This window comes from Mytilus galloprovincialis, chromosome 13 (assembly GCF_965363235.1).
Source record: "Mytilus galloprovincialis chromosome 13, xbMytGall1.hap1.1, whole genome shotgun sequence".
Lineage (NCBI taxonomy): Eukaryota > Metazoa > Mollusca > Bivalvia > Mytilida > Mytilidae > Mytilus > Mytilus galloprovincialis.
Window position 1 is genome coordinate 72,763,034 of NC_134850.1, and position 24,080 is coordinate 72,787,113.

At 31.6% G+C, this 24,080-nt stretch overlaps 1 protein-coding gene across 4 annotated transcripts in view; it reads right to left on the reverse strand.

The window, feature by feature from the left end:
- The window catches only part of LOC143056934 (centrosomal protein of 104 kDa-like), a 67,686-nt gene that overhangs the window by 6,322 nt on the left and 37,284 nt on the right, over positions 1 to 24,080 (reverse strand). For 2 of the 4 annotated variants that reach the window (XM_076230140.1, XM_076230141.1), the window contains 16 exons: positions 23,485 to 23,550; positions 21,209 to 21,273; positions 20,370 to 20,479; positions 19,628 to 19,839; positions 19,035 to 19,192; positions 17,180 to 17,254; positions 16,408 to 16,454; positions 14,014 to 14,099; positions 11,787 to 11,954; positions 11,310 to 11,371; positions 10,522 to 10,594; positions 7,537 to 7,602; positions 6,632 to 6,756; positions 6,178 to 6,412; positions 4,680 to 4,775; positions 413 to 454 (listed from right to left, as the gene is read on the reverse strand). In XM_076230140.1, the coding sequence (XP_076086255.1) occupies positions 413 to 454; positions 4,680 to 4,775; positions 6,178 to 6,412; positions 6,632 to 6,756; positions 7,537 to 7,602; positions 10,522 to 10,594; positions 11,310 to 11,371; positions 11,787 to 11,954; positions 14,014 to 14,099; positions 16,408 to 16,454; positions 17,180 to 17,254; positions 19,035 to 19,192; positions 19,628 to 19,839; positions 20,370 to 20,479; positions 21,209 to 21,273; positions 23,485 to 23,550 (1,686 nt within the window). Of the gene's footprint in view, positions 1 to 412; positions 455 to 4,391; positions 4,500 to 4,679; positions 4,776 to 6,177; positions 6,413 to 6,631; positions 6,757 to 7,536; positions 7,603 to 10,521; positions 10,595 to 11,309; positions 11,372 to 11,786; positions 11,955 to 14,013; positions 14,100 to 16,407; positions 16,455 to 17,179; positions 17,255 to 19,034; positions 19,193 to 19,627; positions 19,840 to 20,369; positions 20,480 to 21,208; positions 21,274 to 23,054; positions 23,065 to 23,484; positions 23,551 to 24,080 lie in introns of those variants that run through there. The other 2 variants (XM_076230142.1, XM_076230144.1) reach the window with 2 other exon arrangements.

Here is a 24,080-nt window from a genome sequence, read left to right on the forward strand (position 1 = left end):
AATTTTCCAGTCAATTATTTTGACTCTTTGGTATTCAAACTCTACTCAGTTTTTTCAGTTATAAATTTTAACCTATTAAGCAAAAGAAATTCATGGGAAATATGCCACACATCTTTGTATACTGTGATTCATTTTATTTTCGTTGGTACCAATTTCTATGGATCAAGAAAAACTTGGCTATCCGCAGATATTTCAATTCATGGTTTTGCTAAAGTCTGCATACATTCCTTTAGGAAATTTATCGTCCTGAATATGCATGAAATATTTGCCACTGGACGTTAAGCAACCAACAATCAATCAATCTTTAGGAAATTTGTAATTTGTTGAACCATTAAATTCGTGGTGTCCCTGTACCCATGAAATCCACGAAAAATTAGTATCCAACGAATAATAATGAAACCGCAGTACTCACCTTTTTATTCTTATCAGCCTTCAGAAGGTTTTCATCTACAGGCTAAAAATAGACAAAAAATTATTTATGATAATTTGTGAAAGATAAGTCACTAGTGAACATCTAAAATTGATCTACAACTAACAAATAAATGCAAAGGGCGTTGTATAAGAACAACTAAGAACATTCTTATGTCATGACAAAAAAAGGGTAAAAAGTAGGTCAACAAGAACAACAATTCACAGGTAATCTGTGACTAATTATTATACAAATTTAAAAAAATAAATGTAAGCTTAATATTTATAGGGAAGTCTTGAAAATCTTGTTATCTCATTTTCTCATACCATCTATTCTTGATAAGTATGTGGTTCATTTGTAAAAACTGTGGACAAATGTTTGAAACAAAACACACATAAGAGGAATAGAGCCAAATTATTTCAATTTGTAAAATGGTTTTCAAAAGAAAAAAATGTCATAGATAAAGGGATTTAAGATGCCTTATTATGTTAAAAGACAGTATCTACTAGCCCTTAAGATCATATGAACAAACAAAAAACTAACAGAGCAAAACAATACAAGCAAACAAACAAACAAAAAATAGATTTCAGAGTATTCAAAGAGGACAATAATTTATCATTTAAGAGGCTGTCCAAGTAAATATCAGGCAAATCCTATGATATGGGTGGCACAACATAATTTTTTTCCCACTGAATTTTTGGTCCCAATGCAATGTTTATATCATACAAAGGATATATATGTTAAAGATATTTTTGAATCAACAGTGGATGGCTCAGAAAATGATTTTAAAGTTCACTAACAATGCAACAAAATTTTGTACAAAATGAAGAGTTATCTCCCCTTTTCAATGAATTTTCAGTGCTTTTTATGTATTTTTTTTCTCTTTATTTGTTGCAGTTAATAAAAAAACAAAATTTAACTTTGAGAAAGAATGAATTTGTGATATGAAATAGATGAAAAAATTCTGAAAACAAAATATGTCATGTGCCATCCACTGCCTGGTTTTTCCATGGACACCCTCTTAAATATTTGCAAGCACTTACACAATCATTTTTTTTTTTCATTTTAAAAGAAAAAAAAACAAGTAAATTGAATTGGAAAGTATTGAATAGCAGTACACATTCTCTTTATCCTTAAATACATAAAAACAGTACAAATATCTTATTCCTTACATTATGAAAACAGTAAGTTCTCATATACCTTAAAACAAATCTAAAAATATTTGTGCTGTTTTACAACTAATATTCTATAAAGAGACCTGTTTTCGTGCATTGTTCTTACCAAACTTATACAAACAAACACAGGATGATGTTTCACAATTATTGAGATTGAATACATGTGTATGAACATGAGAATGTTAAATGTATATATTACAAATGTTTGCCCCTCAGTGTTTGTTTTGAGAAGGTATTATTGTTTTAAAGGGGCACTAGCTACGAGATATATAAAAACTCTAAAGTATGATTTTATTTGTTCAATCATTAATGAAAGAGAAATAGTGAAATAATAATTTGCTTTTATCAGCTAAAATAGTGCAATTTTGTCAAATTAAGCTAACAAACATTGATAATGAATTATTCACTTGCAAGTGAATATTCTGTGAACGGTTATTTTAAGGGAAAGAAAGTGAAACAAAGGTATATAATTTGATTGACTAATTCGATCCACAAAAAAAACATTCTTATAAAGATAAAAATGACAATAAACATACACTTTAAATCTATATTATACTGCAATCAGCTATTTTACTATATAGATAAAGCTATACATATAAACGTTAGCTTTATACGTCAATGACCTCAACTAACCTTTAAGCCCCGCCTACTTATGGAACTACTGTGTTTCAACAACGTCACGTCATAACCATGACAACGTGTAGTAACAATGGTCAAACTTTTATAAATTTAAACTTGTTATGTCTTCAAATTGGTAATTTATATACCATGTTTATCAAATGTTATTAATTAAGTTCATTTTCACTTTCTAATTCCTTAAAATGTCAATGTCTTACCGCCTGGACTACGCTCAAAGGGAAATACCCCAAAATAGTACCCCAAGAGGGAAATTTCAAACACTTTTTTTTAACAATACTTGTTACATATTTTTATTATTTGTTTCATTTTTTATCGATTTCAGTATAAAAACAATATACGTATAGTGTCTTAAAATATGAAATTTATTTGTATTCAGCACGAAACGAGGAAATGCTCGGTAAAACCTCGCATTTCCCCCGTTTCTAAGCCTCATACAAATAAATTTCATATGTCAAGACATTATACGTATATTGTCTAAATACAAAATTTATAAGACCTGTAAAAATGCAATTGCACGGATTGCTTAATCTATTTATATCTGTGTTTATGTTTACATCATAGAAGGCCAACTTGATAGTTAATTAGATGGCGTCTTGGCTAAATTTCACATGAAATGAAGCTACATCTTATTGAGACCATGTCCTGTCAATGGTTTATTTTATACTTTTGATAGTTCGGAAAAATGTTTTACGTTGTCATAAATAAAATATGAGAATTTGAGTAATTATTTATCAATCTGAATCTCGATACAAAATTTAAATAAATGACCCTTCCGGTAAATGATGGATAAAACCTAATCGACGATCCCTGGTCAATGGACAAAGCCAATGCAATGTTACGCGACTCAGGTTCCCATACCTTTTTTTATTTATTATGGTAATTGATCTATTTCCGGTATCATATAACATTTATCGTCATGAACATTGATGTTTTAACTTGCTGAACATTGGTTTCTTTTACATAAATTAAACATATTTATACCTTTTGAAATTAATTTAATGTTTTTGTTGGATTTGAACTTTGTCTTGTATATTTTTGTACTTGTCCACGGGCAACCTAGACAAAAATAATTACTTGTCCGGTTGTTCAAATGTACGAGTCGGTCGAGTTGGGCATAGCATTTCCACACCCCTGCAGTGAACAGAAGAGAGTTTTTCTAAATTCTGAACATTACTGACAATGTTAGACTGTCTCTATCAATAATTTTTTGAGATAATTGACAACACTTGTATTTTACTAATATATTCTTTTTTTTGGCGATGTCTGCCATGTTGATGACTGATTGGATCATCAAACCAAATTTTTGGCAATGTCTGCCATGTTGATGACAGATGGATTGTTAAACCTAATATTTGGCGATGTCTGCCATGTTGATGACAGATTGGATCGTCAAACCTAATTTTTGGTGATGTCTGCCATGTTGATGACAGATTGGATCATCAAACCTTATTTTCCAATATCTCAATCTCATGATGACCTTGGTAAAGTTTGATTCCCAATTGACTGAGTAGTTTCAAAACAGAAAATTTTTGTAAAAGTTTAGATAAAGACAAAAGATGATAATGAAAACAATGATGAAAATAGCTCACTTCACCTTTTGAGTCAGGTGAGCTTAAAATCAATTTGTTGTAATATAACATAAATATTCAGAAAGAATTTCTCAAACTGTGTAAAAGTATCTACCTAATCTACTGTGAGAACAACAATTTATTGACATTCCTGTGTAGATCTATGTGCTTCAATAAATACCACAATTTCTAATGAGAGAGTGATCTATTTATCTATCTGCAGTGTTACACACAGTCAGAAATCTTATTTAATTATACCAGTAATGGCTAGGTGATTGTTTTGTAGATGACAAAATTTAGCACACAGACAAAAATTGATAAAACTTACAAATTTATTTATTAATAAACTATTGTTTTATAAAGTTTTCCATCATACTACAGGGTCAAATTTAGGAAATATTGTGGTATCATTTTTCATAAATATAAAAGATAAGATGTGGTATGATTGCCAATGAGACAACTCTCCACAAGAGACCAAATGACACAAATGTACTTAAATTTTTGTTGTTCATTGGATAAAAATAAAATATGAAAATTTCTAGCCGACAAACAATACTTTGAGAGCATGTAATGGTCACAAAGCAAGCGTCCTATTGTGTTAAGACAAAAACCACACTACAGAAAGCAGTCTAATGGTAGCCATTGTCTAACTCTAACCTTCTTAGCAACTGGTTTTTTGCTTGGCTTTGATTGATTAGTTTTAGCATCCTGGAAGCCGCATTAAATAATAATTTAAAATTATTTACATGTTATGATTCAAATTTTTATTCAATCAATTATTTTCCTTAAATCTTTAATTCAGAAATATAAATCAGTAACACCATAAATATCTCCTTCTTCACATAATTAAATTATAAAATTAATTGCCTCTTAAGTTTAATATGTTACCTGTTTTCCCGATGCCATATCTTTCAGCGACTGTAACTGTTTCTGAAGAGCCTCTATCTCAGCTTGTTTCTTTGTTTCTTCATCTGACCTTTTTTTCTATACAATAAAAATACATCATTTAAGTATGTAAACATGTATAACTTGTCATGACATAGTGTGGATTCATTATTATTTGTTGGATACCAATTTTTATGGATTTCATGGTCACCAATGTACAACGAATTTCAAATTATATATAGGAAAGTATGCAGACTTTGGCAAAGCCAAGAAATCAAATATCCACGAAAATGAAAATTTTCTTAAATCAACGAAAATTGGTACCCCCGAAAAAAATAAATGAATCCACAGTATTCAAATGTTGGATTGTTTCCTGTGTAGTTTTGTGGACTGTATCCTTGTCATTTGTCAACCTCCTTTGTGGTAGCAACGCTTAGAGTGCAGGAGGTCATAGGGTTAATCTGGTTTTCTCTCATGAATTGTTTAACATTTTAGTATTGGTGTCTTAAACATTTTATTATACTGTATAGATTTTTTACTCTTTGTTGAAGGCCTCTGGGTAGTGACCTAAACACATGGCAATCATACATAGTGACTATGTTATTGGTTACATTAAGTATTCCCTAAGATTATATCTCTTTTAATTCAGAAAGAACAAGCATTCTGTGAGTATTGTATGACAATACATATTCCCCTACCGGTTAAAAGATCATTGTAATGGAACGATAGAGGTTTAGATAGTGTTGTTGGTTTACTGTCTCAATGACATATTCCCTTATACCTCTTTAACCTTTACTCCATGGATATTTTTTTTTTTAAATACTTGATTCGCATAGGATTTTTTTCAGTAAAAAAATCATCAGGTTTAAAGTGTTAATGCATTGTGAAAACTAATATTTCATCAATGAAATTCAAGTCAGATATTCTCATGAATCTCCTTTTCATATTGGACACAATTTTTTTTAAGTCTGATGCAGACATTTTGGAGACATAGCGTTTCAACTGAGGTACTATACAGGCGTCAAAAGTGTCATTATGGAGTAAAGGGGGTGGCGTCAAAAGGCATCATTATGGAGGAAAGGGTTAAAGGGAGTTGGCTTTTCAGTTTCATTGTAATAAACTTTTCAAAACACAAGCATATATATTGATAGGGGATTGATAAAGGAATCAAAAGAGCAAAAATATATAGGTCACCATACTGGTTCTCGAGATATTAGCTATTGAAATTTTGGCGGGAAAATGTTCTCTCTTTACTTTTCATAACTTTATCATTGAGACGTTCAAGTCTTCAAAAACTATTAAAAAATAATTAAAATTTTATAAGATTTTAACAGACAGCTTATCATTATACATGTTAAAGAATTATAAAAAGAAAAATGGGGGTCACCGGGCAAAATTTGTTAAGGCATTCAAATGGTTAAAACCAGAGGATTCCGAAAGTCTGACTAAAATTCAAAACTTGACAAGCAAGCTTCCTTAATACAGAAAGAATGAAACAAACCCTGACATCAGCTTTACTTGGCTTCCCATCAACTTTATCAAAGTACTCAAACAGCTGTCTATACAGAGTTATCTTCCTTGTTTTATCATCGTCTGCTGGTAGATAATCCTTCACAGCCTGTCGGTCCTCTTTGTATAGGGCTTTAATGATACGTTCTGACCCGTCTCTTACTTCTCCTGCATGATGACCTAAAGCTGCCACACAGAACTGCATCATATTATCGATGTTTAAACCACTGCAAACAAAAATATGAAAGAATTGGGGGTGAAAAAAGTTTAATCCAAAACAGTTCCACAATTTAGAACTGAATTTGTATGATTTTACATTTTGAGTAGTGACTTTGCAGTTTGTATAACATTAATATTATCCACTCCTTTTTGCCTTTACCTCTTAATATTTTGAAAAACATTTTGACAACAATTCACATCAACTCTGTCCAAGTGTGTTAACATACCTATTTGTTTTGATCCCTAAGTCTTTGTATAACATTTCTACAATTTCACACCGACTCTGTCCCAGTCTTGGTGCCACACTATTCTTCATAGGTTTCACAGCCTCATGGGGAACACAGTTTGTTGGCTTAAAAAATTAAAATAACATACATATATTTGAATTTTTTTTTAATTTTGGACAAAAACTATTTAAAACAAAAAATAGGTCTCCTATGTTCGAGCATAATGTTAATTTTAAAAGCCAAAAAACAAATACTAAAATGTATGAAAGTGAATATCTCTTTTTACTGTTTATCATTTTTATCCTTTCAGAGCAGCTGAATTAAACCTAGCCCTTTAGTAAGGTTTCTCAATCTTATTAATATATTGTTTTGTGAGATGATATTCTTTTGATGATGTTTTGTAGCACAGACGGGTGAATCAGTCCCTTTGCCTCCAAGGAGCTTTCATTATTGTATGAAGAATTACCTGTGGTTACTTGAAATCACTGGACACCTTCAACTATTGTAAATTTTACCTCCATTTAGCAGTCATATCTCTCAAGCAATTAGCAGTACCATTAGTTTATATGAAATCACTTCTATTGCCAAATAATAGTATTTATTCTGCTGCTTAGGAAAGTGATTTGTTACGTTAAGTCCTGTGATATGGTTTTTATTGTTTTGTATATATAATAGACGTGTTTGTGAGGTTTAAAATATAAATTATCAAATTAAAACAATGTTAATACTCAATTGTACATTCAATACATGCTACAGTGATTACATGTGTCATGGACACATGATTTTCTGACAAGACGTGCCGTTTCATGAACCAATGTGTCTGCTGAAAGTGTGCTGATTACTTAAAATTACATAATCCTATCTAACAAACCTCAGACTATTATTTCCTACTTTTTAAAACTAACCTTTACTTCAGGATATCTTGCCATTTCTAAAACGAAATTCTTGGCGTCATCTCTATTTCTCACAGCCTGAAATAGGAAAAGATCGTAAATGTTATCTTACGGAACTTATATTCAAAGAAAAGGCAACATTGTCAAAATAGGGTTCCAGTTATAGATGCTAGAATTTGTATTGTCTTTTAAAACTTTTGTTGATTGCTAGAATAGACTTTTTTGGGGGCCCTTAATAGCTTGCTGTTTGGTGTGAGCCAAGGCTCATTATAGAAAACCTTACTCTGACCTACAATGGCTTACTTTTAGAAATTCTATCAATATGCACATCTACATAGTATGTCCTTATTATGTACAAAGTTTCATGAAATTCTGTTCCGTGGTTTCAGAGGAGTTGGGATGACAAGAACAGAACTGACGGAGTGAAGGACAGACAGACGGACAGATCAAAAACATTAAACCCTCTGCAACTAAGCGAAAAAGTATGTACTGTATGTGAGGGGAGATAACTACTGTATAGGTTAGAACTAAGGGAAGATAATTACTAGCTACATGTTAGAGGAGATAATTACTAACTACATGTGAGGGGAGATAGCTACTCTATAGGTTACAACTAAGGGGAGATAATTACTGACTATATGTGAGAGGCTATAATTACTTACTATATGTGAGGGGAGATAATTACTGTATAGGTTAGAACTAAGGGGAGATAATTACTAACTATATGTGAGAGGCAATAATGACAAACTATATGTGAGGGGAGATAATTACTATATAGGTTAGAACTAAGAGGAGATAATTACTAACTATATGTGAGAGGCTATAGGTTACAATACACCATTAGATTTTATGGGCGCAGCCATTTTATGAGCATAACATGGTATTCAGAATTAAGAGTATGACTTATCCTGATTGGTCGATATGTGCGCCCGTTGTTTTTTATTATTAGAGACTTCGTGCACTCTGCTTTATACAAAAGGCAAAATAAAAATTATTCCGTAGCCCTAAAGGCACTGAGATGACTTTTCAACGCTAGGACAAGACACGTATTTTTAAGGGCAAAATTGATAGGCATGGGAGATAAGTACAAAATACGCTAAGAAAAGCAACGCGAACCTATATTTTTTGGACCAAAAAATACTGTCATAATAACTTTTCTTTGATTCTAGCAAGGTTTCGTTAAGAAAATCAACTTTCTAAAGTCTGTATCTTGAAAAAGGCTACCATTGTCGCCTATTGGGAAATTAATTGTTTATTTCAATCTATACAGCATCGACATTTCTTTATCATAGTTCTCAAAAAGTGTCAAAAACAGCCATTTTACTTGACATTTGATGTGAAACCGTATTTTTTGGTGACAAATGAAATATTGATTATCTAGTTTTTAAGCTATAGTCTGTTTCATATTTGTATTGCGTTTTACCTTAGAAACAAGGGTGGGCTCGACTTTTGACTTACTGTGGAGCGAATATGTCATTTTCTGAAGTTCTGTTGATTTGTTCGAAAAGAGCAAGTACACATCTAGAGTTTGTGAATATAAATCGATTTTTAAACATAACAATCTCGACCCAAATGCTGTTATCGAAATTATCAAATTCAGCGAAAATGTACGAAAATGATCCCCTTCGAACATTGAAATGTTCACACGAATTACAAATAAAAGAATAAGAATAGGCATGCCATTTTGTAGTTAACAAACAGTTATCGATGTTAAAACACAAATTTTTACACATATTTCATATTTTGAAATGCTATAGTCTGTTTCAAAAATGTACTTTTTTACGAAAATGGTTTCATTTAAAACTGTTGTTCGAAATTCACCGTAGTAGTTACATATTGGATTGGTTTTGGTATCAATATAATCAGTACTTGATGATATATAAAGAATCATTGGAGAAAGTGGGCATTATCTTCAGGCCCTTTTTAGCAGTACCGCATTTACTCAAAAAAACAGATTTTTTTTCTTCACATTTTTCGACTGGGGTCACCTCCGATAAAAAATTGTAAAAATTCAGAGAGGATTGCCAGAACGTTTAAAAGATGATTTATTTGTGGCATATATATTTGTGCATCTAACGCACTATGAATTGCACGATACAAGAAAGTATTAAATGCCGTATAGGTTACAATACACCATTAGATTTTATGGGCGCAGCCATTTTATGAGCATAACATGGTATTCAGAATTAAGAGTATGACTTATCCTGATTGGTCGATATGTGCGCCCGTTGTTTTTTATTATTAGAGACTTCGTGCACTCTGCTTTATACAAAAGGCAAAATAAAAATTATTCCGTAGCCCTAAAGGCACTGAGATGACTTTTCAACGCTAGGACAAGACACGTATTTTTAAGGGCAAAATTGATAGGCATGGGAGATAAGTACAAAATACGCTAAGAAAAGCAACGCGAACCTATATTTTTTGGACCAAAAAATACTGTCATAATAACTTTTCTTTGATTCTAGCAAGGTTTCGTTAAGAAAATCAACTTTCTAAAGTCTGTATTTCGAAAAAGGCTACCATTGTCGCCTATGGGGAAATTAATTGTTTATTTCAATCTATAATTACTTACTATATGTGAGGGGAGATAATTACTGTATAGGTTAGAACTAAGAGGAGATAATTACTAACTATATGTGAGAGGCTATAATTACTTACTATATGTGAGGGGAGATAATTACTGTATAGGTTAGAACTAAGAGGAGATAATTACTGTATAGATTAGAACTAAGGGGAGATAAGTACTTACTGTATGTGAGGGGAAATAACTACTGTTTAGGTAAAAACTAAGGGGAGATCATTACTATATGTGAGGGGGCATAATTTTTGTATAGTTTAAGAACTAAGGGATGATAAGTACTTACTGTATGTGAGGGGAGATACAATTGTATTGGTTAGAACTAAAGGGAGATAACTACTGTATAGGTTAGAACTAAGGGAAAATAAGTACTTACTGTATGTGAGGGGAGATAACTACTTTATATGATAATTACTTACTGTATCACCAGATTTATGAAGTAAGTTTTGCATAGATCTCTCCACAGCCCAAACTGTATCTTGTTTCTGTATTCTGCAACATAAAATAGCATAAAATTCATAACTGAACCTTCAGTTGATGTTCAAGGTTATATTAGCTTCAAACATACTTTCAAAGATAATTTTTTCTTGTTTTGTCTTTTTTCAATGTCTTACAAGAACTCTTATGAAATCTTTCATTCAATTAATACTTTTTTTCAGGTTTGAATGATGTTTTGGCTAGAACACCGTCCCTACTGCACACTTTTCCAGTCTTGAAAGGAAATTATGGGGTTATAACTGTAAAAACAAGCCCCAATTAAATACCATATAACCATATCAGTCACTGTTAGCATTCAATTGGTTAAAAGACATCTGACAGGAAAACTAGAAATCTATTTTTATTTAATTTTTTTTTTACCATGTTTAACTTGATTACAAGTAAATAATTTTGACAAAGAAAAACCAATTGTTCCCATTAGTTATGAATGGCTTTCATAATATCAAATTCAAGAGATTAAAAAAATTATTGGAAAAACCTTGTCTTTATGTTATAACACAGACTGAAACTCTAAAACCTTCTCAAATTCATCGAATCTTACTACAGCAGTTGGAATGACTAAAACTTTAAGAAAGACGGGTTAAGTTTGACTGGACATACATTAGACTTAAAGGCCTCTTACAAAATAATTGGAACAGATGCAAAAAAGTTAATGACTGACGAATGTGTTGGATGTGTGCCGGTATACAGTTTCTATTAACCAACTTACTTGTGTTTAGGTACATATTCTGTTAAAATCATTTTCAACAAGTGTAGACCTGCCTTGAACACCTGAAAGGAAAGAAAGTGTCAGTTTTAATTATCTTATAAAAAATGAAATTCAACAAGACAAATATAATATTCATTTAATCATTTTGCAAACTTGTCATCTTTTACGGTCCATTTATAAATTGTGAGTAAAATGAAAGTAATTGAATAAACACTTGTGTGATGGAAGTATGCCATGTAAATTCCTAACAGACATTGTTCATTTATCAATATTAACAATTCTTTGTATTTATCAAGATCTATCCATATAAAGTTCATTTCTTAAATTGTGCAATAAAATATTTCTGTAGTCTTTTAAAGATTAAAAGAAACACACAATCTTTGAGTCTTGTGATGTATACTCTAGATCTGCATCTACTGTTCATATGAAAAAGGACTATATGAGTTATACAAATTCTACTATAAACAAGTAACATACTGCATAAACTTTATCATCTATTGCTTTTTTGACAAGGAATATAGATGCTCTCATCATGGACTTAGCTTCATCTTTTGGTGCTGTGGCCGGGAGATCCTGCATCTGTTTATAAACAGCTAATAAGGCATCTTCTCTGTATGACCAAGTTTTACTGTAAGCTTTGGACACCTTTAAACAAAACAAAAAAAATTTAACAATACAATTTTCCTTAATCCACTTCTAATGCTTATATCATGAAAATTTTAGTAAGAAGACAGATTGTTTATAAATATTACCATTTCCTCCCCTTACTTACAGAATCTGCTCTAATCTTTTTCTTACAGATTTTCTGAAAGTAGTCATTGAGTTAACAAATTGTAAATAACTACCTTCAAGCTGTTCATATTTAGGTGCATTGATGACATGTATTTTACAATAATATAAAACTTTCTATTTATGTTAGTTAATTGACACAGTACTGTTTCACTGGTGCTAACAAACTATTGGTAGATATGTCGCTATACATTTCACTGAGTAACAGTTAAGACTTGTTGAATAACTTTGGGTTCATGTTTTTTTGTGGGTTCCAAATTTTGTTGATTTAAAAAAATCAAAGAGCTGAATAGCTCTGAGGGGAAAGACGGCCCTTATTTCTATACCATTTTTTTGAGGTGGGAGTTGGGGGTGGGGGTTATCTTTTGATAGTTTTCATATAAAGAATGAAAAAAAGAACAGCTAGAACATGTGGAAGGTTGACACACTACTGGAATCAATTGTTGTTTAATGTAATTTCGTTTCTTTAGTTCAATTTAGACCAATGGAAGAGATCTGCATCTTCTAAATCTAAACATTCAATTAAAGTTGATAGTTAATTATCTAAAATCCAAATAGTTGAATTCTGTCATTTAACAACAACTACAATTATTTTTGAAATCTTAATAGTGTACGACTGAACTGTAGGCTAGGGCCATTTTCCATTTTTTGTGACAGTACTCTTAAAATTTTTAATTTCTTTCTTAAGAAAGTTAGGACTGAAAAATCTATTCAGTTTCAAATTTCCATTGATAAAGTTCCCAGTTATATCTCTCATCACAAGGATACAGATACTAATAAAAATAACAATATGATTGATGTAAACTCTGTGAAGCTTGTTTCCAAATCCTACATTTTGAAATATTTGTAAAATTTCATGAATAAATAGGTTTAAACTACAAAATGCAACATTTGTAATTTTTTTGTAACTATTACAATGATTATGTTGGTACACAAAATTTAGTTTTAATGAAAGACTACTTATCATATACTAAATGTCACATTTTAAGTGTTTATTTTAGTGGATAATTAGTTCATAAATTGAGGTGCTCCTGAATTGGAGGAGGATTCTCAAAACAGAGTTTTACAGAAAAAAATGGAAAAGATCGTTTCTCTCCCCGATCTCATGTAGCCCCTCGGACTTCCTGTTTACTTTGAAAGTTGTTGACCTACAAATTAAAGTATTGCATGTTGATGTTTAAATCATCTACAGCAAACATCATTATGTTTAAATTCAACAAATACTATTTTTTAATAAGTGCACAATCTTTGAGAATGATTTAAATAACCAGTGAAGGATATCCCTGCTTATGCGTAGTGCGGCATTCCATCAATGACGTCACTATAAAATATAATGTAGGTTGGATATATTTAGAATATCTCGTCATACTGATTTTTCCGGAATGTAAAAGAAACGTAAATAGTGTAAAGGAGAGCTCGATATACGATAATTTCGAGAGAAACAGAAGGGAAATGTGTAAAAAAGTGTTTAAAGTCAATTTATTCATTTGTCTCCCCATTTGTCTCCCCATCTCATCATTCTTAGTAAGATTTGTTGGGGGGTTTTCCACACTATAAAAACAAAATGAATGATGTGAGGGAATGTCACTCTGGTCAACCCCATTGGGGATTGACGGCTTGAAGCCGTCTTCCCCAAAAACAGACCTTTCGTGGACACTTATTTTAATTAAATGGTTTTTACAAATTGTAACATACAAGTCTTTAGAAAAATATATATTTTGCTGAATACTTAAAAATCATGTTACATGTTCATATTAAGTTCATGAAAACAAATATTCCACAAAAATTAATGCATTGACTGTAGATAAAACATGGAAAATAAGGGAGATAATCACACAATGAAAAGAGGCTACAGCTTAGGGAGGTAATCACACAACAAAAGGCTACAGGTTAGGGGGGATAATCACACACATACCAGTTGTTCACCAAACACATCAATGGCTGCTGATGCTTCCCTCAGATCTTTCTCTGTCAATGGTTCAGGTTCACCAGTTATTCCAACTGAAAATATACACAAAACAAGTGAAACTGCGAGCTACTGCTCACTGATGATACCCCCGCCGCAAGTGGATAATATTAATAGTGTAAAAATATGCAAGTGTTCGGTAAACAGGAAGTTGTCGAGTGATGAATCTGAAAACGCATCACACGGTATAGCTGACTTATAAAAATCCTGAAACCAAATTTCAGAAATCCTTGTATTGTAGTTCCTGAGAAAAATGTGACGAAAATTTTCAACTTGGCTATCATGTGTAAAATCATACAAGTGTTCGGTAAACAGGAAGTTGTCAAGTGATGAATCTGAAAACGCATCACACGGTATAGCTGACTTATATAAATCCTGAAACCAAATTTCAGAAATCCTTGTATTGTAGTTCCTGAGAAAAATGTGACGAAAATTTTCAACTTGACTGTCATGTGTAAAATCATACAAGTGTTCGGTAAACAGGAAGTTGTCGAGTGATGAATCTGAAAACGCATCACAAGGTATAGCTGACTTATATAAATCCTGAAACCAAATTTCAGAAATCCTTGTATTGTAGTTCCTGAGAAAAATGTGACGAAAATTTTCAACTTGGCTATCATGTGTAAAATCGTTTTTAAAGCGGGGGTATAATTATACATGAATGTAATCTCCTTGTAGGTAAAGGGACTGATACTTGGATGTCAATAGTTCAGGTTCACCAGTTATACCCACTGAAAAAATACAGAATTCCCAATGAATGAAATCTCCTTGGAGGTAAAGGGACTGATACTTAACGTCAATAGTTCTGGTTCATTAATTATTTACACTGAAAAAATATAGAAAATTCTACATTCTACTCTTCTGTGCAACAACTTACATCACAAGAGTGCACACGCTGAAATGTCTCGCCTTCTATACTAATCATTGATATTATGTTGATAGTCCTAAGTATAAAGCTAAGCTTTAATACAACTGTCACATAAACTTAACATTAACCAAGATAACTAAACAAAGACCAATGAACCTTGAAAATGAGGTCAAGGTCAGATGAACCATGCCAGGCAGACATGTACAGCTAACAATGCTTCTATACAACATATATAGTTGACCTATTACTTATAGTTTAAGAAAAATAGACCAAAACACAGAAACTTAACACTGTGCAATGAACCGTGAAAATGAGGTCACGGTCAAATAAAACCTGCGCGACTGACATAAAGATCATAAAATATATCCATACACCAAATATAGATGACCTACGGCATATAGTATTAGATAAAAAGACCAAAACTCAAAAACTTAACTTTGACCACTGAACCATGAAAATGAGGTCAAGGTCACATGACATCTGCCCGCTAGATAGGTACACCTTACAATCATTCCATACAACAAATATAGTAGACCTATTGCATATAGTATGAGAAAAACAGACCAAAACACAAAAATTTAACTATAACCACTGAACCATGAAAATGAGGTCAAGGTCAGATGACACCTGCCAGTTGGACATGTACACCTTACAGTCCTTCCATACACCGAATATACTAGCCCTATTGCTTGTAGTATCTGAGATATTGACTTGACCACCAAAACTTAACCTTGTTCACTGATCCATGAAATGAGGTCGAGGTCAAATGAAAACTGTCTGACAGACATGAGGACCTTTCAAGGTACGCACATATCAAATATAGTTATCCTATTACTTATAATAAGAGAGAATTCAACATTGCAAAAAATCTTAACTTTTTTTTCAAGTGGTCACTGAACCATGAAAATGAGGTCAAGGACATTGGACATGTGACTGACGGAAACTTCGTAACATGAGGTATCTATATACAAAGTATGAAGCATCCAGGTCTTCCACCTTCTAAAATATAAAGCTTTTAAGAAGTTAGCTAACACCGCCGCCGCCGCGGCCGGATCACTATCCCTATGTCGAGCTGTCTGCAACAAAAGTTGCAGGCTCGACAATAAAAAATTATACCAAACAAAAATGAGATATCAGGAAATCTAGTAAACTTCATTAACAATATTTCAAGTCTTTGACTGATTCAGATATCATAAAAGATCTTTTCAGAGTATCTCTGGGATTGTAAAGTCTTGTATTTAAGTAATCTTAGTAGATTATGACTCTTGTTTTCTGCCATTTAACATTCAAATTCTATATAAAAATACAGAAAAAGGTGTGTTTTTAAAAGACATCTTTTTATCAAATAAAGGAATACATAATCAATAGTAACCAATCGTTGTTAGATTCTTTATATCTTGGGTTCAATTGAGATCAGTCATATCTAGAGGGGGAAAACTCAAAGTAACAATATTTTGTTTGTCCTAAATACTGACCTGCAGTTTCTGCTGGTTCAGGCTCTTCATCAGGAACAGCAGGAGGTCTGTGAAAAAAGGAAATTTATAGGAAAATAAGAAATAGGTAATATTATTTTATACATTCACAATAAGATTGAATATTTGATTTTGTTGACAGATAGTTATCAGGAACTGGAACAAATAGTTAATGCCTATAAATAAAAAGATATAAAATATACATCAATCTGATAGTAACCAAAAGCAAAATAAAATGAAAATAAAAAGTATGTATATGTTAACACACTGTCTATAACTTCTGTTAAGCTCTAACTTTCACAGAATCAAGTAAAGTTTTAAGAATCTTCAAAATCCTATTATAAATTTTACTAATTTAAGAGAGGTCAAAGTTATAAATCTTCTTCTTTAAAAATTGTGCATGATTATTTTTATGACCTTATTATTTCAATATCTCCTTAATATGTCCTTAACAAAACAAGACAAGAACACACTAAAACAAGGTTTTCTGAAATATTTCCATTGAATTACTTACAAAATAACTACTAAACATTACAGTGTGTATTACAGGAATATATTGTATTTTCTTGGATATTTAATTTCCTAGATTTATATAAGTCTGCATATATAGGACAAAATATATAGAAAATCATAAATTTGCTGAAAATTCAAATTTGTGGTTCACCCTTAAAAATTACCACAAAACCCACAAAAATTGGTATCCGATGAAGTGAAACCATCACATCTTTCATGGCACACATAGAGATATAAGGATAAGTTCAAATAGTTTACTTACTTGACCGGTAGAGGGCGCTCATCATAAGACGTCCTGGGAGGTGGTGTCGATGGTAATTCTCTAGGCGTGTCCTTACTAAAGTATAAAATCTATCTACTGTGACAGTTAGAAAGCAAAAGTGTCATAAAAGTTCTGGGGAGGGTCAGGCTTTTACATTCTAAGTACTTTTGTATTGTAACTATAATAAATATTTGTGAAGGACTTCTAATGCAAGGTCTGAAACTTACACTTAATACTTATGTACTGTTAACGATCAATTTTTAGAAATTTGTATACATTTATTATATTTTAGGAAAAAGTGAAAAATAAGTTCTTTAAATTACATTTAAGTGTCATTAACATCCAGTATCAAGATATTATTTGTAAAATAAAATGCAAAAAATACCCCAACATACTAAGAAATAAGTCACTTGTATCGTTTTCACTTTTTTGCTAATAAATTCCGGTTGAAAATTATTGAAAGTTACTCAATTTAGAATTTTAGAGGAAAGGGAAGGATAACTCTTAACATAGACAAGGATAATAACAGACTAAGATAATCAAGCTCTGGATTTCTCTTTAAACAAGCAAATGAGAAGTATCAAACCTTAGTGATAGAAAGGCAGTACTTTTGTCTGATAACATTTACTATAAGGATATCATGTTATAAAAAAATAAATGTCTAAGTTTTTCTTCTCTATATTAAACTATCAAAGAATGAAAAATATTCATTCAAACATTTTCTTTATTTTTCACATCAACCAGAAACTCTTTTGATAAACATCTGTTAAGCACTGGGTGTAATATAATTCTGGTGACTACATGAGATAATATCTTTGGTGGTCATAAATAAAGTATAAATTATTATCATAAAATATTTCTATTTATAGGTGTGAGTATAAAATAGTGCATTGTGCATCTTCCTGGTCTTAATGTGCAATGTTTTAAAAACATTTTTGCTTTTTAAAAGGTATGCACAAATATTTAAAACTCAATAAATATGTATAAACCCAGCTTTTCCCTATTATATGCAACTTACAAATTAAAAAAAATTATCAATTACATTTCATGATACTTTGGTTAGAACATGTTCATAAATTTAGGGAATTGCATGACAAGAAATTATTTTATTTTAACCCAAAGAATATGTAACTGATAAAGTCTTTTTTTTCATATTTCTTTGTTAAACAAATATAATAATTTCTCACTAAAGCTATTAACACTAGATATGTGTTGGGAAAATTAAAAATGAATTATTAAAATTGTAATGAATAATTATCCATCTGTAATATAAGACATTAGTGTTTGACACAAATATGGACTGAGATTATCAATTTAACCCATTCTTCAATAAGATTTTATCATGAAAGTGACCAGTTTATATGTTGCGATTGATTCCATTTTAGATCTATACTGAAGTTTTGTATTTTTGTAATATCGTATAAATCTTGCTTTTATTGGTATTGGTTGGTTGGTATGTTGCACTGCCTAATATTTTTTTTCAATTTCTCTTAAAGCTGTTCCATTAAACCATACACATGACAAAATACATTTGATAATAGAGTAACCCCCCACCCAAAGAAGAAATTTCACAGACCTGCAAACATTTAATTGTGGTGTTTCACACGATTACATAGTGGTAAAACCATCCTAGGTCACATTTATGATCTTATGGAACAGTCCTTTAGCTCTTCATTTTCTGTTTTATCATTAAAAAAGCACTGACTATAATATACAGTATACACAAAGAGTGAAGGATTTCTGTCGTCTATTCTAAAAAATGTTAGTATCTCTTTTCTCTGTGTATAAAGCTTATAAAGTTTGTAAAAAGACATAAAGTAAAATGTTTGGCTATTCTAGTAAATCATGTATATACCTTTTCAGAGCAGGCAGAGGTCGCTCATCATATGGTGTCCTAGGAGGAGGTGTCCTTGGAGGTGACCTTTGAATTGGTGACCTTGGGGTCAATTCCAGTAATCTGGGAGGTGTGGCTTGTCGTATTGGCTCTAAATCTATAACTTGGGGGTGGCGAGACTGAAAAAGTTAATAGAAATTAAGATTTAAAATAATTTGTTAACTTAGGATATTTGTAAGATTAAGTCGAGTTAAATTCATACAAATTTAGACTAATTTTTCTGTCTGTGCAACTGTAAATGTGCTGCTAATAAATTGAAAAAGAGAGTAAGCATTGAAGATTTAACTATGAGCAATATGTGATCTTCAAATAAAAGAGGGACAAAAGATACCAGAGGGACAGTCAAACTCATAAATAGAAAATAAACTGAAAACTCCATGGCTAAAAATGAAAAAGACAAAAAGACAAACAAAAGTACACCTGACACAACATAGAAAACTAAAGAATAAGCAACACAAACCCCACCAAAAACTAGGGGTGATTTCAGGTGCTTTGTCAAATAAATTAGTTTAATAATTTAATAAAATGTGGACACAGATATATGCCTTCCCTACCCCAGTAGTTTCCAGTAAATCAGCCAGGTTTAAGTCTCTGTACACTTGTAATCTATATTCATCCATCTGTACTTTCTTTAGTTTAGCTTTGTCGTAATCTTCATTCTCCACGGCCTGACGTTTCTCCACTTCATACTTCCCTAACTTTTCTCCAACCTTCTGTAATTCTGTTATTGCTGACTTTAATCTCTTTGCATAATCAAATCTTTCTTCTATAATCAAATGTTTATTGGCTTTTATTAGATTCTCAAATATAGGGTTTTTTTTAGAATTCATATATCTATTTAACAGACATCTTTTTATTACAATAGAATTTAAATATACTTAACATTCTTAATATTTGATTTCTTAATAAATGAAAACCATAGATTTGTCTTCTTCATCAAAACAGAATTGGCATTTTCAAAAATTTCAAACTTTATCTAGTGATTATACAGCTCATCCCTAAGCAAAAAAGAATTAAATTTGTCTTTTTGTGGGTTTTTTTATTGGCCTCAGATTTGTTTACTTGACTTTTCATAGAATGTGAATTTAGAAATTATTGCATTTTTTTTATAATTGTGAAAAAAATGTGACAGGGTTAGAATGGCAATAATTTAAACTCGCAAATTGAAAATTTTGATATAAATTGAACAGGATTTTCTCAATATCGCAACAATTAAAATCAAATTTTTGTCTAAAATGACAAAATTGCAATAATAAATGCACACAATAAACAGTTGACAGAACAATGGAATCTTACGTAGAACAGCTTCTTGTTTCTTTTTCTCCAGTTTTCTGATGATTCCAGCAATCTCTGGATCTTGGTACATGTCAAATGCTAAGTCGTCTAATGGAGATATATAGTCTGGTCTAAAATAAAGTAGAATAAAGTCAATTAACAACGGCTAGACAACCTCTCAAGTCTGTGGTGAATTATTTTTCCATACAACATCACCTTATTTTGAATTCTTTCGTATTATTAGACAAACTCAGAAATAACTGTGACTTCAAGAAATATTGTATACAAATAGAATTTATCATGTGAGTAAAGTCATGTTATTGAATGTATTATCTTTTATCTTGTAAATATTCTAAATAAATAAAAATTTGAATTGACAGCAGTCTCAATTATAGATGAAGAAGAAAAAGAAGAAGAAGAAGAAGAAGATGCTTTATTTCCATAAAATGGGCTCACAAGGAGCATAATATTATATCATTATAATATTATTCTTTTACAAATATAATAAACAATACAGTATACATAGTTACAAACACAAATACGAAACAACAGTTTTCACATATTAGTATACATGTATTGGTTTTCCCGTTTGAATGGTTTTACACTAGTAATTTTGGGGCCCTTTATAGCTTGTTGTTCGGTGTGAGCCAAGGCTCCGTGTTGAAGGCCGTACTTTAACCTATAATGGTTTACTTTTTAAATTGTTATTTGTATGGAGAGTTGTCTCATTGGCACTCACACCACATCTTCCTATATCTATATACATGTAAAACCTTCGTCTCAGGCACAACTCTAGAAAGTAACAAAAAAGAATACTGTGAGTAGGCTAAATATATCTAGCTGAATTATATATAACTTACTTATTGTAGGTATCTAATCCTAAATCATCAAGTTGTCCTTTTCTATCTGGGTCAAGATAATATTCCTGCAATTATAAAATATAACAAGAGTGCACACACTGAAATGTCTCGCCTTCTTTACTAATCATTGATATTATGTTGATACTCCTCAATATAAAGCTTTATTACGACTGTCACATAAACTTAACATGAACCATGAAAATGAGGTCAAGGTCAGTTGAACCATATGCCAGGCAGACATGTTCAGCTAACAATGTTTCCATACAACAAATATAGTTGACCTATTGCTTATAATTTAAGAAAATAGACCAAAACACAAAAACTTAACACTGAGCAATGAACCATGAAAACCAGGTCAAGGTCAAATAAAACCTGCACGACTGATATATAGATCATAAAATATTTCCATAAACCAAATAAAGTTGACCTATATATGACATATAGTATTAGATAAAAAGACCAAAACTCAAAAACTTAACTTTGACCACTGAACCATGAAAATGAGGTCAAGGTCAGATGACATCTGCCCGCTAAACATGTACACCTTACAATCATTCCATACAACAAATATAGTAAACCTATTGCATAAAGTATGAGAAAAACAGACCAAAACACAAAAACTTAACTATAACCACTGAACCATGAAAATGAGGTCAAGGTCAGATGACATCTGCCCGCTAGACATGTACACCTTACAATCATTCCATACAATTAATATAGTAAACCTATTGCATAAAGTATGAGAAAAACAGACCAAAACACAAAAACTTAACTATAACCACTGAACCAGGAAAATGAGGTTAAGGTCAGATGACACCTGCAAGTTGGACATGTACACCGTACAGTCCTTCCATACACCTAATATACTAGACCTATTGCTTATAGTATCTGAGATATGGACTTGACCACCAAAACTTAACCTGGTTCACTGATCCATGAAATGAGGTCGAGGTCAAGTGAAAACTGTCTGACGGGCATGAGGACCTTGCAAGGTACGCACATACTAAATATAGTTATCCTATATATTACTTACATAAGAGAGAATTTAACATTGCAAAAAATCTGAACTTTTTTTTCAAGTGGTCACTGAACCATGAAAATGAGGTCAAGGACAATGGACATGTGACTGACGGAAACTTCGTAACATGAGACATCTATATACAAAATATGAAGCATCCAGGTCTTCCACCTTCTAAAATATATAGCTTTTAAGAAGTGAGCTAACACCGCCGCCGCCGCCGCCGGATTACTATCCCTATGTCGAGCTTTCTCAACAAAAGTTGCAGGCTCCAACAAAAGTTGCAGGCTCAACAAAAATCACATTAAAATATGAGATAAAAAGGTGTCCTTCTTACATGAGTCAAAATAATATTTCAACAATGAAATTTAAAACTAACAACTTTTTTTCTATTTAGATTTGATTTAATTCGCAATCAGGAAAAGTTAATATTATCAAAAACATAAATCAGGATATGTATTTATCCAATGAGAAATCAGAGATATGACTCGTCTGTCTGCAGAAAATTCCAAAACAAATAACAATCTGATGGACAGCAACTTTGCAATAAATAAATTTGGATAAGTCGTTCTCAAGTTACGGTGTGACATTTTTATGCCGGACAGACAGACGGACAGACAGACGGACGGACACCGGACATTCGTAAAACATAATAAGTCCCATCAAAATTTTGACGGGCGTATAAAAATTCAAAGTTGCTGAATTATGACCTAAGGGGCAGAGTCTTGAATACCTAGGTCTTGCTTTCATCCACTTTCATGGCAGGGGAGACAAAAAAACTTATCATATGAATGAGAATCACAGTTCTGAATTGTATTCTATACTTACAGGGTCCATAAAATCACAGTTCTGAATTGTATTCTATACTTACAGGGTCCATAAAATCACAGTTCTGAATTGTATTCTATACTTACAGGGTCCATAAAATCACAGTTCTGAATTGTATTCTATACTTACAGGGTCCATAAAATCACAGTTCTGAATTGTATTCTATACTTACAGGGTCCATAAAATCACAGTTCTGAATTGTATTCTATACTTACAGGGTCCATAAAATCACAGTTCTGAATTGTATTCTATACTTACAGGGTCCATAAAATCACAGTTCTGAATTGTATTCTATACTTACAGGGTCCATAAAATCACAGTTCTGAATTGTATTCTATACTTACAGGGTCCATAAAATCACAGTTCTGAATTGTATTCTATACTTACAGGGTCCATAAAATCACAGTTCTGAATTGTATTCTATACTTACAGGGTCCATAAAATCTGCTGGTCCTTTCAGTGTTTCTCCTATCACATTTATTGCTATAATTCCAACCTGAAATGTACAAGTATATTGAAGGCTTAAAACTCAATATGTTTCTCCTATCACATTTATTGCTATAATTCCAACCTGAAATGTACAAGTATATTGAAGGCTTAAAACTCAATATGTTTCTCCTATCACATTTATTGCTATAATTCCAACCTAAAATGTACAAGTATATTGAAGGCTTAAAACTCAATATGTTTCTCCTATCACATTTATTGCTATAATTCCAACCTGAAAAATACAAGTATATTGAAGGCTTAAAACTCAATATGTTTCTCCTATCACATTTATTGCTATAATTCCAACCCAAAATGTACAAGTATATTGAAGGCTTAAAACTCAATATGTTTCTCCTATCACATTTATTGCTATAATTCCAACCTGAAAAATACAAGTATATTGAAGGCTTAAAACTCAATATGTTTCTCCTATCACATTTATTGCTATAATTCCAACCTAAAATGTACAAGTATATTGAAGGCTTAAAACTCAATATGTTTCTCCTATCACATTTATTGCTATAATTCCAACCTGAA